The sequence below is a fragment of the Chaetura pelagica genome, unplaced genomic scaffold, assembly GCF_000747805.2.
Source record: "Chaetura pelagica isolate M959 unplaced genomic scaffold, ChaPel_1.0 scaffold414, whole genome shotgun sequence".
Classification (NCBI taxonomy): Eukaryota; Metazoa; Chordata; class Aves; order Apodiformes; family Apodidae; genus Chaetura; species Chaetura pelagica.
In genome coordinates this window covers 778,679-792,906 of record NW_009952976.1, presented here as the reverse complement: position 1 = coordinate 792,906, position 14,228 = coordinate 778,679, and the positions used below count along the sequence as shown (strand labels likewise).

The following is a 14,228-nucleotide window of genomic DNA, read 5'->3' as shown; positions in this document are numbered from 1 at the left end:
GGGGGGGCGCGCGGGCGCCCCCCCCGCCGTGTTCTCCTTCTCCGGCGTGGATGCCAAGCACGGCTGGCATCTGCCTCCTGCCTCGGTGGCGGAGAGAGGCCGAGATATTCCCGGCTGGAGCTGCTTGCTGAGCGGGCAGCGCTGTGTGTCCGGGCTGCAGAAGGGGCTGCAGTTAGGTAACCAGGAACGGCACGGCCCCGGCGGAGGAGAGAGAACAGGGAAGCACGCACGTGGTTGAAAGCCTGACATTTGGGAGGCCTTATCTTCCTCCTGCAAGTGATTCAGCCCGTGACCTCGGTCAGGTCATTTCCCCTCCCCGCGCGTCGCCTCCCCACCTGTGGGCAGGAGATAATCTTCTTGACCAGTTTGTAAAGAGCAAGGAGGGTCAGTGGCTCTTCATGGAGACACGGAAAGCAGGGCAGCAAGGAACCACTCTGTCCTGAGCCCAGTCCCTTTGGCCCCTTTTCCCAGGCACTACTCATGTGTCCTCTTTTGCTTCCTCCCTCCTCAGTCATTGATAAGTTTGACTACGTCTTCGCAGAGAACGGCACAGTGCAATACAAGAACGGGCAGCTGGTCTCCAAGCAGGTAGGTCCAGCTCCCGTGCAGCCATGCCTCTCCTTCCCTGTGCCCTGCACGCTGTGGGCAGCAGTGCCTGGCCCCAGGCACATGGGCAGCCTCTTCTCCCCAAGTGCCAGATCTGAATGTCCCTCTCCTCCAGGTCATGTTCTCAGGTGGGCTCCACAGGAGGTCAGGCATCTTCCTCACTCCCCCTTCTTCCACAGGCCATTCAGGACCACTTAGGGGAAGAGCTGCTGCAAGATCTAATCAACTTCTGTCTCAACTACATGGCACTGCTGAAGCTGCCCAAGAAACGGTAATGACCCAAGCCCCTGCAAGTGTCAGTCATATCCCTGATTTCTAGGGAGCTCTGGGCTCCAGATCCCTCCTAAGAATAGCTGAGCTACTGACCTTGGCTTGCTCCAGGTTTTATCTTAATCCCGTGTAGGATTAATGTCCCACTGAGCTGGGCACTGTGGGCAAATAATGGAGGAGGGTCTTTGTTCTGCTTTTTTGCCCCTCGGATTTTCTTCCCTGGGAATCAGGGTACAGCCACTGTTTGCATCTCATTTAAAACAATGGTGCCAGCTCGTTACTGGTCGGGGAATCAGGAATCATTGGTTGTATGAGTTTCCAAACAGATGAACAATGGCTCTAAAGTGGGAAAGTCCAGTGCCTGAGCACACAGTTTCACACTGCTTCTAAGCCGGTGTCACTCAGCATCACTGGTAATAGGGTTGTCCTTGCTCTGCCCCAGGCCCTGTGTTCACATTTGCTTTCTGCCATGAGATCCAGCAGCCACAGGGTGAGCTGGGTTGGTACACCTCCTCTGGAGGAAGCCTAGGACACTGCCAGGAAAGGAAAGGGTAGTTTTCCACTGGATTGGCTTGCCCTGAAAGGAGAGAAAGGGAACAGATGGCTTGAAGGTGGAAGGGAAGAGCAGGAGGACCTCTTTTAGAGGCAGCCTGCACTTAAACCAGTCTGGTGCAGTGTCAAACCATTCCTCAGACTGGTTTCACAAATGCCTGAAGCTGGCGTGATCCAGCTCTGCTGTTGACAGCAGCAGCTTGGCCCTCCCCTTGCCCCAGCTGGTTTGTTCCTGCTCACCCCTTGTGTTTGCACAATGAATCTGAGCAGGTGAGCTGTTTGGTCAAAATTAAGCTGGTGAAAGTTGCTAAACTGTGATCCAGAATAGTTGCCTGATGTGAGTCACCATGTGGCAAGGAGAGGGCTGGTGAGAGGGGCCAGGGTGTCTCTGTGGACTGACAGCTGAACATTTCCCCAGAGGCATAGGCTGGGACTCACAACCCTCAAGGCTGTTTGGTTGCCTCATTGCTCTCTGGTTGCCCAACAGCCTGGCAAGATTTCAGCTTCCAAGTGCCTCTGTGGATTTAAGCTTATGGCATTTCTAGCAAAGCAAGGACTTTAACCCACATCCCCTGAATCTTGGCCTGGGCTGTGAGCCACCAAACCCTTGGTGCTGCAGAGATGCTGCAGGCATGGCTGCTCATGTGTCTATTCCCTGTAATGTTCTTCACTGTGTTATGAAACAGGAGGTAGAGAGTTTTTCCTCCAGACTCAGAGTGATGAGCACTTTATCTGAGAGGTACAGTGGGACATGAGAGGGTTCATGAGCTCAGGACTCCTCAGCTGGAGATGGAAGGGGAGTCTCCCTGCTCCAGCTAGGTTTCCACAAGAGCTTCAATCTATTTTTGAATTGGCAGTGCTGCTATCCCCTGTTTTGTTTCTGCCCCACTAGGGCTGGTACCTGTCTGACCCTTCTGTGAGCTATTCCAGAGTGATAATTGATATTGAGGTAAACTTGATGATCTTTAAGGTCCCTTCCAACCCTAATGATTCTATGATAAGCAAACAGAACTGTCTGGGTTTATAGCAAAGAGAAAGAAGGGAGCAGTTTTCTCTGGCCTAGTGCTTTGAAGCAGCCCCCTCAGGAAGCAGCAGAGTAAAGATCCCTGTGCAAGGTGAGAGTGGCAAGCAGGAACTGGTTCCTGTCCCTGCAAACTTAGACAAGGAGTTGCAGTCAAAGGTGCAGGGGACAAACAGGAGATAAAAGTGCCCTGCGGGTCTCACAAGGTGGTCCTGATTTGTGTCCCAGGAGATGGTCCTGATTGCTCCTCAGCCTGCTGCCGGGCAGCAGCAGTGAATTACACTGACCTGTGCCATCCCACTGCCCCAGGTGCTGCCAGCTTCACCCAAACCACTTCATTGCTTCTTAAAATCCTCCAAGGGTGGAGGAGACACCTCAGTCTTGTCAGGAGGTTGGTCCAGTCCAGACAATAGCTGTCCTTGCAGTTATTACCTTAGGAAAACTTTCTTATCATCTTACCTAAGCTAGTTTCTTCCAACCTGACCCCAGGGTGCAAAGGAACTGTTTATTCCTTTTCTCTTACAGTCTCTTTTTGTAAAACTATGAGCTCCTTGGAGACCTTAAGCAGAGTTGATGATGCCTGGTCTCTGCCTGGTGGGAAGCACCCGTGAGTGGGCATGGCTTCCCTCCTCCTGGACGTCCCTGCAGAGACTGCGTGCCTCACCGAGCAGCCATTCCCCTGGAAAGGTCTGTTTTTCTCTCCCTTCCCCAGTAACCTTGTGCCTTTGCCCCCCCCAGAGGAACCTTCATCGAGTTCCGCAATGGGATGCTGAACATCTCCCCCATCGGCCGCAGCTGCACCCCCGAGGAGCGGATCGAGTTCTCCGAGCTGGACAAGGTAGGCAGCCCAGACTCTGCCTGGTTTGCACGTTTTTGCTGGTTTTGCACCGCTGCAGAACTCAGGCCTCACCTGCTTCCCTTTCACGCTGAGGAGAAAGGAGCCTGGATCCGAGCTGTGAACCAGACCAACGGGCACAACACAGCGGAGACAGGGCTGGGGGTCAGAAACATGCTGTGGGAGAGTCCCAAGGGAATAACACACTTATTTAATTGGGTGTTTCCTCATTTTCAACAACTAAAGATGGCCCAGCAGCTGTCCTCTCTCTTCCACTCTCCCAACCCCATCAGAGCTGGAACTGATGGGCTTTCCAGACTGAGAGGGCCACGGTGGCTCTGCTGGGCAGATCTCTGAAGTGCTTGGCCCATGCTCACAGTAGTTTCTGCCTAGGGGAGCTTTGTTGGGATTAAGGGATCAGTCCAACTTTGCAAGACTGTTTAAGCAAAGCTGGAGACTTTGGATTATGAGCTGGACTTCTGGGAATCTGCAGGAGGTGGGAAGGGTACAGAGCAATAAGCCAAAGTTGCCCAGCAGACTGCTTACAGTGGATTCCAGTGGACTGTCAACATCTCATTCTTCAAACCCTCTTTTCTTCCCTTTCCTCTCCTCCCTCACAGAAGGAGCGGATCCGGGAGAAGTTTGTGGCAGCACTGCAGAGGGAGTTTGCTGGCAAAGGCCTGCGTTTCTCTCGAGGTGAGCAGAGGGGGCTTCTCTGGCTTTGTCTTAGCCACTTTACCATGTTTCCATGATACCAAAAAATGCTGGGAAGGGGAGTGGGAATCTCTGGCTCTTCTGTCTAGAGGCATGGAGACCCCAGGAAGAGCACAAGGGGTCCTGGAGGACTCATTCATGTCCATGGCAGGGTGACAACAGGCAATAAACCATGCTGCAGATTTGCCTCCAAGAGAATCAGCCAGACAGGCACGTTTCTGTTCCAAGATGTTATCCCTGCCCTATTTTGATTAGTTCTGCCAAGTGCCCCCCTGCCCAGGTGGTCTCTTCTGGTTCAAGCATCAGCAACTGAGTGGCCAGCAGAGCTCCAGGCACACACACTCCTCTCAAGGAATGAGGCAGGACTCTGGGGTTTTTTTGGGACAGTTGACTACAAGGGAAACACCTTTCTTCCTGGAGGAGGAGCTGCAGAGATGCATGGAGCTTGCAGCTCCATGCCATGGGCTTTTGCAGGGCCGCTTCTTGGGGTGACTCTTACTTCCAGCTTACTGAAGATGAGGAACTGAGGGATGGGCTTGAGCAAGCCTGGGGGTCTGGCCAGGAAAGGGAGGAAGAAGAGGGTATGTAAGTAGTGGGGCTGAGGCTGGAAGAAGACCCTCCACAGAGCAGAAAGGTATGTGTGAGATAAGAAGATGCTGTGTGGCAGCCCAGCCAAAGAGCAAGGGGGTGACAAGGTTGGGAGGTGGCAAGTGGCTCCACTCTTGCACCCAGCATGGGCCAGTTCTGATGGTCTGGCTCTCTGATTCTCCAAGGGCTTTCCTCCTGAGGGCCTCCTCTTGCCTTCAGCATCGTGCCAGGGGCATTCGGCGGTGCCCACAGCACTGACACACACTTTGTCACAGCAGAGAAAGACAATGTCCCCACTGCTGTGTCCTTGCAGGCACAGGGGACAAGAGCAGAACAATGGGTCTTTCTCCTCTGATTCTGGGAAGCCGCCATGAAGAGCCCATTGCATAAAAGAATAAAGACAAGGGGAGCTGTGGGCCCCCTGCTCCTCCACAGAAAACGTGGAGTGTCTCAGGTCAGGCATCCAAAAACAGGGACACGCAGAAATGGGGCTGTTGTGCTAAGCTGGCTCCACATGCCTTGTCCTAGGCTGTGGAGGACACAAGCCCCAGAGGTGGTAGGAATTCTCCCTGCAGCCCCCCAGACCTGCTCTGCCTGGGCAAGGGACAGTGCTGGCTGCCCTCCACACAACCTTTTCTCCCTTTCATTTCCTGCCCTCTCCAGCTGGCATCAGGAGCCCCTTCTTGCTTCCTGACTCTGTTTAAAAGGCCAGAACACAGCAAAATGCAGCATTTTTTCACAGGTACATGGCTTTGGATACAAAACCAGGAGGATTTTAATGAAGGCAACCACTTTTAGCTCCTGCTGTCAGCCTGGGGGCATCCCAATCCCTGAGCTCATAGGGCAGCTGCTCCTGTCTGTATCACAGTGCCCTGCCTGGGGCATCCTGTCCAGTAGTGAATCCTTTGCCCTGAACTGGACACACAGGCTCCATCCCTGGCTCCTTAGGCTCCACTTGTTTTGGTTTGAGAATCCCAAACCAATGGGGACACCTCTACCAGCCAGAGAAGAGAGAAGCGTGGCATCAGGACATACATGTTTGAACAGGCCAGGGGATTGGTGCCTTTTCTGCTGCAGGAACCATCCCCCCTGTCTACTTATTCCCTTCCTACGAGGGGTGGGGTTGTGTTTTTGAAGGAGCATGTGAGGCTCCAGGATTTCTGGTGGCCCAGTACATTGCCTGAAGAAGCAGGGAGGCCCCCTTGAAACCAAGAGGAGCAGAGACCTAGTCTGGCCCAGAGAGGCACATCCCAGCTCAAGTCCCTGTTGCTCTGGGCTCTGAGCTACACCTGAACATACACATATCCTAAGCTGCTGGCTTTGTTTTGAAAGCAGTGTGTCACCTGTGACAGTGGTGGGACAAGGATCTGGCTCTGCAGCCTGTGCACACAGCAGGGCAGCTCAAGAGGACGGGGAAGGTGCTGCCTCCATGCAACCCCAAGAGGCAGCACAGTGCTGGGGTCCACTCTGTCTGGACCCAGGGCAAGGGCTGGGAAGCTGGTTAACCCTTGGTGGCTGCAGGTGTCTGTGTGCAGGCACATGCCTGCTCTCTGGGAGCAGGTACATCTGCCCCATCTGCCTTGGTGCTCCTCTAGACGTTGGCAACCTGCACTTGACCCTTGTGGTAAGAGGTGACAGGCCAGGGTTGTGCTTCAGTCATCTCAATGAGTTCATGGCTACCTCCATGGTGAGGTCCTTGGTCAGCATGCAGAGCCTGCTCAGGGCCTGCAGTGTGGCCAGCTGGGACCCCTGAGCTGTGTGGGGTTTGCTTTACATGGGCAGCATGCTGGGAGGTCCCAGTCCCTGTGGGGTTAAGGAGAATCAGGGCAGTGGTTGTAGAAGGGCCAGCAATGTCCATGCAGGAGCCTGGGAGAGAGAGTGATTTCAGTCTCATGAGGGCATTGTCCCCTGTTGGGACACACAACATGCTGATGCTGTCTGCCAGGTGTGACCCCAGATCTTCCCCCAATAGACTCTTAGGTCCTCCAACCCCAGCATCCCCCCCTGCAGTCCTCTGGTTCCTGCTTGCCCGCCTGCCTGCAGCCAGGGGAGCCGTGCTGATGTCACTCCAGCTTTGCTGATGTCACTCCAGCCTGTTGTCATAGGAACAGCATCTGCCACTGTCCTAGCCAGATGCTGGAGAGGCACACCAAGGCAGAGATGGTGCCTGGCTGCTGTTTGCAGGGGGGCTCCCCACACATGTCCAGCCCTCTCCCCACTTCTGCTGTTTCCCGTGGTGGGGCAACGTCCTGCTGGCTCCCCCCAGCATTGCCCCATGCTCTCCCTTCTGCTGACAGGTGGCATGATCAGCTTTGACGTCTTCCCAGAGGGCTGGGACAAGCGCTACTGCCTGAACGTGCTGGATGACGAGAGGTTTGACACCATCCACTTCTTTGGGAATGAGACAACTCCTGTGAGTATGCCCTCCTCACCTCAGGCACCATCACTTTTTCTCCTGCATGGAGCTGCTCTGTCACAGGTCCTGACACAGACCTCCATTGGGTCCAAGGGGGGAGATGCTCTTGTGCAGCACACGTGTGTGGTGGGCTAATGATCACAGCCATGGAGGAATCACCCTGGATTCACTGTGCTGGGCAGCAGGTCCACCCCAGCCTTGCTTTCTTCCCCTCAGCATGCTCAGTATTGGGGCAGCCACTCTGTGGCCAGCAGGACCCAAAACATGAGCCCCCAGCACTTAGGAGAGGCCTTTTCAACAGTAGGAACAGCCTCACCTTTCCTTTACAACAGTGGAGGATGAAGCTTCATTGCTGCTGCAGACCAGCTTGGCCATCCACTCAGCTCTTTCCAGATGATGGCAACCTCTGCCCCTGAAATGGGCTAACCCCACCTTTTGCTATCAACTCCACAGTTGGCAGGGGTTAACCCCAGGCTCCTGAACAAGCTTTGCTGGTCTAGGACCTTTCCCATGCTTTCTGCTCCCCCCCTGGCACCAAAGAGGGGAGGCAAGAGGGAGGGAGCAGGGCTTCCAGCCCAGCCTCTTCTGCCTCCCTGGTCCAGCAAAGCCCTTTCATCCTCTTCCTAGCACTTCCCTGCCTGCCCAGCTGCTGGCTTCCACCCCAGCTCCTCCCAGGACAGAGCAAGATGCAGACTCATGGATGAGGATGCTCTGTCAAGACCCTGCTAATGTTCTCCCAATTTTCTATTCCCCTGCAGGGAGGGAACGATTATGAAATCTATGATGATCCCCGCACGGTGGGACACAGTGTCCAGTCCCCCCAGGACACCGTCCAGAGATGCCGTGAAATCTTCTTTCCAGAGAGAGCAAACGAGTGCTGACTGCCAGGTTTCCCACAGCCCTGCCCCAGCCCAACCCTCTCCCCACTCCAGGAAAAGCACCTTCGTTTGAGGAATCTGCTCAGGGTAGACCAAAAAGAAACCACTTTCTGGAGCTGGTCAGGATGTGACGTGTGTGGCAGGTGGGTGTGCAGGAGGGGGCCCTCACTGAGCAGCCCTTCACCACTCCCCATCTATGTCTGAGGCTGGTGGGACCAGACCCTCCCCTTGCCTCCAGCAAAACTTCTCTCTGGACAGTTCATGCCATGGTGGGCAGCAATGCAGATGCTTTCATGGTCAGAAAGCATTTGAAAGGGCCAGTGGTGAGAGTGTCTGTGTCCATCCCGTGCTCCTTCCCCTCTTCCTTTCCACTCTGTTTCTCTTCACACTTCTGGATGAGGGAACATGTGCCTCACCTTTCTCTCCCCCTTGCACCTTGGCTGGGGAGGGTGGGGCTGCTGAGGCCCCAGGCACTCTCACCAGAGCTGCGCTGAAGTGGGAGGCCAGGAGGGCCATTTGCTCCAGGAAGGAAGCCCCTGTAGGAAGGGGCAGCTGTGACCCCAGTGTGTTGCAGCGTGGTGCATCCTAATGGAGAGCATCACCACATCCCTCACCTTGGTGCCATACTGTGCCAGTCCCTGCGGGTGACCTGGGAATGACAGTTTTAACATTACTCTGCTCCTACTCTGAGCTTTGCTCAGCTGTGTGAAGAAACCAACTCTCTCTTTAGCTTACACAAAAAATGGATACTGGGGACTTATTTTCCATGTTTCGCAGACCTTGCCTGGTACAGCTGGAGCACCTCAGGTGCTTGGCGTGTGCAGAGCACCTTGTGGAGCATTGATGCAGAAGGATTCCCAACAGTTTTCCCACCTGCATCTCCATGAGGCATTACAGATGTGTCTGTGTAAAACCTTACCCAGGGCATTCATAACAGACCGAGTCCCCTTCCTTCCCAGGTTTCCATCGTGCTGCCAGATACATTTTCAGGGAGGGCCAACACAGGCCAGACCTGATTTCTAATGCCAACAGAGGTACTCCCTCAGCAGTGCCCTCCAAGCTTGCTTTTCCAACCCATCTCATCCCACGTGCTTGGTTTATGTGGTCACTTTTAGGGACGCAAGTTCACATGTCCTCCTTTTTTCTCTGAGCCTTCATGGGCTGCAAAACCACATCTCTCCTTTTGGCCCTTGAGCTCCTCCCTCACATTGCCCCTTTATTGCTGGCCATTTTGGCTGGGATGTGTGAGTGCACCAGCAACACTAGGCACAACAAGAGGTGCTAGCTCAGGGATCTCCTCCAGGGAGATGTCCTGCTTATAGCTTCCCAGAGCACCTGTGGTCTGGTGTTTGGGGACCTGGAGGGTGCTGGAGGTTCCTGCAAAAGCCCCACATTGCTCTCTGGGAGCCTTTCTCAGCACCTCCCTGCTGGTGTGGCACTGCCCCATCTCTTGCTCTTGTTTCCTCTCCTCTTTTCATCCCATTGCCACTTTCCATTGCTCTCCCACCCAGCAGCTGGACTGCAGAGAGAAGTTTCTTAGCTGGCTGCTGCCACTTAACCAAGGGGACAAGTTCATAGAATCATAGAATCATTAGAATCACAGAATCCTAGGGGTTGGAAGGGACCTCGAAAGATCATCTAGTCCAACCCCCCTGCCAGCGCAGGGTCACCTAGAGTACATCACACAGGAACGCATCCAGGTGGGTTTTGAATGTCTCCAGTGAAGGAGACTCCACAACCTCCCTGGGCAGCCTGTTCCCGGGCTCTGTCACTCTCACAGTAAAAAATTTTTTTTCGGATATTCACCTTGAACCTCCTGTGCTCCAATTTACACCCATTACCCCTTGTCCTATCACTGGTCATCACTGAGAAAAGCCTAACTCCATCTCCCTGACACTCACCCCTTACATATTTGTAAACATTGATGAGGCCACCCCTCAGTCTCCTTTTCTCCAAGCTAAAGAGACCCAGCTCCCTCAGCCTTTCCTCATAAGGGAGATGTTCCACTCCCTTAATCATCGTTGTAGCTCTGCGCTGGACTCTCTCGAGCAGTTCCCTGTCCTTCTTGAGCTGAGGGGCCCAGAACTGGCGAGATATGTTGGTGCTTTGAGATGCAGGACAGGGCTCCCATGTTGCCATGGGCAGAGTCCTGAGTGGACTTTGGCACTGCTGCTGCCTGGCCACAGGTGCAGGAGCTGTGTGACCAGCACTGGCAGGGTCTGTCTCCTCCATCTGACTGCACCTCTTTAACTCTACAACACATCAGGTCTGTATCACATTTGCATGCGCGCAGCTGCCTGCCTGCCATCCAGAAATCCCCAACAAATGCACAGATTCCTCTTTCTACCCAGAGAACGTTTCTGTATGGGAGAAGAGGACCTGTTGGGAAAGCCTGGATGCAAGGTACCCTTTTCACAGGGCATTGGTTTTGGCCCTCCACTGCAAGCTGCATGGAGGAATCGTGTGGTTTGTGGTTCCTCCTTCTCTGTTTCACTGTGGATCAAGTTACGTGTAGGTTTTGGGGATTTAATATTCCTGTAAGTCTATTCAAAGCCAGCAGGATCCCTAGCCAGCTTGGCAGTGAGTGAAGAGCAGGCCCTGAAAGCATGAGGAGCTATGGTGGCCTTGGGGGCTGAGATGCCTTGCATATTTGAAGGGAAGGGCAGGCTCTGTCCAAGGCTGCTCCTGATGGCAGCATGTCCTTTGCTCAAGGCGGGGAGCGTTGCAGGGTGAGCAGGGCAGAGGCAGGGATGACCTTCTGCATGCCTGCCTCTGTCTCACAACCAAGCTTGGGCACCTCCCACCAGTAGACTCTGTTGTGCTGGGGGGATGAGGAGGGGGAATGGCATCAGAAGTAGCTGGGATAGCCCTCAGGTCTTAGAGCCACAGAATGGGTGAGGTTGAAGGGACCTCTGGAGGTCATATGGTCCTACCTCCCTGCTCAAGCAGGGCCACCAAGAACCCTGGGCCGCCTACCCCATTTTTGTGGGCAGGGATGAGGCACAGCACTGGCCTGGGAGCCCTACACCTAGGGGAGGGAGTATGCCTGTCCCCAAGACCCCTTTGCCATGATGCTTCTCTCCGAGGGGCAGCCCACAGTGTGAGTGGGGGGTTTCTCCTTATGTGTGCATGAGCGAGTGGATGTGGTGGGACCCATTTTGGGGACCATCTTGCCATATGGTTCTGTATCTGTACAAGATGGGTGGCTCCTGTCTGGCTGATACCAACTGTTAAATAAGAAATATATTTAAATACATATATATATGTATATTAACAAGAAATAATAAAATCAACCCTATTAAAGCTAAAGCAAGTAGTGTTTGGAAGCAGTGTGAGCTTTGTGCCAGGCTCTGCTGGGGTGAAGCGCAGCCGGATGGACTTTGAAATCCCTGCAGCAGCAGCAGGGTACCAGCCCTGGTCCTGGTAACCCCTCTTGGTGGGCAGCATCCTCCCATCCCAGGCTCAGGGTCTGCACCCCTGAATGAGGCTTGGAGCATCCCGGGACACCCTGGGACATGCTGTGTGGGAATGGGCAGGTCTGTCCTGCTGTCTGGGTAAATCCCAGGTGCTCCAGGTCCTCTGCCACCATCATCCCCACTGCAACACATGCACACAGAGACAAAGTGCTGGGATGGGCAGGGCTCATGGGAAAGTCACCTTTAATGGTTTATTGCCAATGTTACAAAGGTTGACACACAGTCAGACAGGCGGGTACCACACCAGAGTTGTAAAAACACCAAGTCTAGGGTTTTAGTTTATTTCCCAAAAATAAACAACAGAGAAAGGGGAAGAAAAAAAAAAATTAAAAAAAGAATCAAACAAAGTTTGCCTTGGCCAAGCTGACTGCTTGTCCCAGGGATGCCTGGGGCCTGAGCTGGCATCTCCACAGCCCCTGGGTGAGCCGGGCTGCGAGTTGGCCCTGAGACGGGCTGCGAGGTCCTGGGGCAGTCCCCAGGCCAGCCTGGGCAGCATGCAGTGTTCCTCCTGATTGCCCAAGGCCCTGGCTGTCCCATGTGGCACCAGCCTCAGCCCTCTCCCCTCCCCACTTACGGCAGACCCTGTCTCCACCACAAGAGCAGTAGAAAGAAAGATGGAAAACTTCCTTGTCCACCAGGGCTGAGGACTGGCAGCACAGGGGGCTCCCGCTGAGCAGGTGCCTGGGCAGCCAGCAGATGCCTCCTGCCCTGCTCAGGGGGCTGCTGGCCACCCACTGTGCCCAACCCTGCTTCAAAATAAATCCATTAAGACACTGATGATTTTCAGGGTGTTGGCACAAGCGTCATTCCCCTGGAGCCATCTCAGGCCCAGCCCAGTGCACATTGTCCCTATCCCACAGCCCTCTGCCCAGTCCTTCCCAGGGCCACCAGAGCCCACCTGGCCAAGGGATGGTGAAGAAGACCTAAAACGAAGTTTGTGCTTTGTATACAAGACCCTGCCTACTCTGAGGGGCTGGGGAGGAGGTGGCCGTGCTTGCCCCATGGCTGAGACTACCCAAACCCCTCAGCACCTGGCCCCACAGCAAGCTACAGACGTGCACACACACACACACATGCACGCAGGAAGGGGGCTCCCTGGGGGACAAGGGGAGGAGAAGGCAGCCATCTCCCCAAAACCATGTCAGCACCAAGCCAAGAAAAGTGCGTTATCGGCCTGGCAGCAGCAGAGGGCACAGAGATGCCAAGTGCACCACGGCTGCCCTGCCAGCAGCTGTTTGCCCCTGAAAACTACATTATTCTTCTATCTTTCTGTAAGCCCCCCCACCTCTCCGTGGCACCGTTGACCTGAGATGTTTTGATGGAAGGAGGTGGCTCGGGGGTGCTGCCAGCTGCCAGCAGTGGGGATGGGTCCCTGCACAGTGATATGCTGCCCCACGCCACCCTGTTTCCCTCAGCCCCATAGCATACCCCTGCTGCCAGGAACAAGCAGGAGGCCCATCTTCCCAGAGCAGAGTTCAGGAGGACAAGCTGAGTCCCTCCAGCCTTCCCCCAATCCCCTCCTGCTCTCAGCACCTGCTTAAGCCCAGGGCAGCAGAGGGGGTTGGGGGGCAGGACTGGTTCCCAGGCTCCCCGTGACCTTGGGGGTAAAGGGAGGGGACATGGGGCTGCGCTGCCCCCGGAGCCAGGGAGCAGGATGGGAGGGCTCTGCTTCCCCCGTCCCCCTCGACAGACAGTCACAAACACACACGGAGAAAGGAAACCATAACCTTATAAAAGACACCGAACGCAAACGCCTGTGTGTTTGGGGGCAGCCCCGGCCCTCCTGGCCCCTTGGCTCGCCCGTGCCCCCCGTGAGAGGGCAGGCAGGCTTGTGCCATGGGGCTGAGCGGCCGGCAGCCCCCCCAGGCGCCTTAGGAGCCGATGATCTGTCCAGACCATGTCTCGTGCTTCGTGTGGGGTGCCAGGTTGGTGAGGACCACCTCCACCGCCTGGAACTTCTGGTTCTTGGGAGGGATGGGGCAGATCTTGTATGTCACCTCATCCCCCTCCACGGGGACGTACTCTCCCTCAATGCTGTGGGAGAGGAGAGAAGAGGTGGTGAGGCTGGAGCCAAGAGTTGGGTCCCCACCCCAAACCACCCAGCACTGAGGAAGGCGCCCAATCCACCAGCTGTGCCTTAGGAAAGAAAACCCACCTGTGATGGACAAGTAGAGTCCCATCCCCATCCCACGGAGACATCCCCACCCTGGCCCATGGGTTTCTAGCCCTGTGCTGATGCCACAGCTCCCCCAAGGGTGTCCCAGTGCCGCGCAACCCCCAGACTTACTCAGACACGTGGACGAAAATGTCCTCTGTGCCGTTCTCGGGGGTGATGAACCCGTGGCCCTGGGAGCGTGAGAACTGCTTGCAGACACCCTTGAAGATGGGGCCGGCAGAGGCACGTGCCGTCCTGCAGAACGACAGGGAGGGAGAAACGTCTCCGAGGTCTGCTGTGACAACATGGTGCTCCCTGAGAGAGCACAGGGCACCCACCCCAGCCAGGAGGCTGCGGTGATGCTGAGCACCCTGATGGCCAAAGATAAGCGACGTGCACCAGGCATGAAGGGTTTAGCAGGTGCTGCTGGGGAAGGCAGTCCCTGCCTGGCTTGGCTGGGCAGAGCTGTTCCCGCTCGCCCCGCGCCAGGTACTTACGCTGAGTAGGTCCTGGTTCTCTTGGTGGGAAGGGGGCTGGGCAGGTCCCGCAGCAGGAGGTTGCCCCGCTCCCAGATGCGGCTGCCCTCCCTCTGGAAGGGGAAGGTGGGCCACACCGGCGACTTGGGGGAGTGCAGGGGCGGCACTGCCGCTGGGGCGCCGGGCTCCGAGGACATCGTGGGGCCGGCGGGCTCCTCCGTTTTGAGGGTAAGCAGGCCGG

At 55.5% G+C, this 14,228-nt stretch overlaps 2 protein-coding genes across 2 annotated transcripts in view; one reads left to right on the top strand and one right to left on the bottom strand.

The window, feature by feature from the left end:
• Positions 1 to 8,012, top strand: part of PMM1 (phosphomannomutase 1) — a 12,040-nt gene extending 4,028 nt beyond the window's left edge. Inside the window, exons 2-7 of the mRNA XM_009996374.1 lie at positions 512 to 588; positions 786 to 877; positions 3,188 to 3,287; positions 3,905 to 3,980; positions 6,884 to 6,999; positions 7,761 to 8,012. Of these exons, the coding sequence (XP_009994676.1) occupies positions 512 to 588; positions 786 to 877; positions 3,188 to 3,287; positions 3,905 to 3,980; positions 6,884 to 6,999; positions 7,761 to 7,883 (584 nt within the window). The 3' untranslated portion in view covers positions 7,884 to 8,012. The remainder of the gene's footprint in view (positions 1 to 511; positions 589 to 785; positions 878 to 3,187; positions 3,288 to 3,904; positions 3,981 to 6,883; positions 7,000 to 7,760) is intronic.
• A 5,166-nt stretch (positions 8,013 to 13,178) lies between these two features.
• Positions 13,179 to 14,212, bottom strand: CSDC2 (cold shock domain containing C2, RNA binding). The gene is made up of 3 exons (XM_009996360.1): positions 14,009 to 14,212; positions 13,644 to 13,766; positions 13,179 to 13,390 (listed from the first exon to the last, which is right to left on the bottom strand). Exons 1-3 carry the CDS (start codon positions 14,182 to 14,184, stop codon positions 13,228 to 13,230), a joined length of 462 nt encoding a protein of 153 aa, XP_009994662.1. The 5' UTR covers positions 14,185 to 14,212; the 3' UTR covers positions 13,179 to 13,227.
• Positions 14,213 to 14,228: the final 16 nt, after the last annotated feature.

Bases quoted from the DNA above. Each gene is read 5' to 3' on its own strand.
- CSDC2 (XM_009996360.1), bottom strand. From the start codon at position 14,184: ATGTCCTCGGAGCCCGGCGCCCCAGCGGCAGTGCCGCCCCTGCACTCC. The intron at 13,767-14,008 runs GTAAGTACCTGG...GTCGTTCTGCAG, and splicing joins AGAACCAGGACCTACTCAGC to GACGGCACGTGCCTCTGCCG. The intron at 13,391-13,643 runs GTAAGTCTGGGG...CCTCTCCCACAG, and splicing joins ATTTTCGTCCACGTGTCTGA to CATTGAGGGAGAGTACGTCC.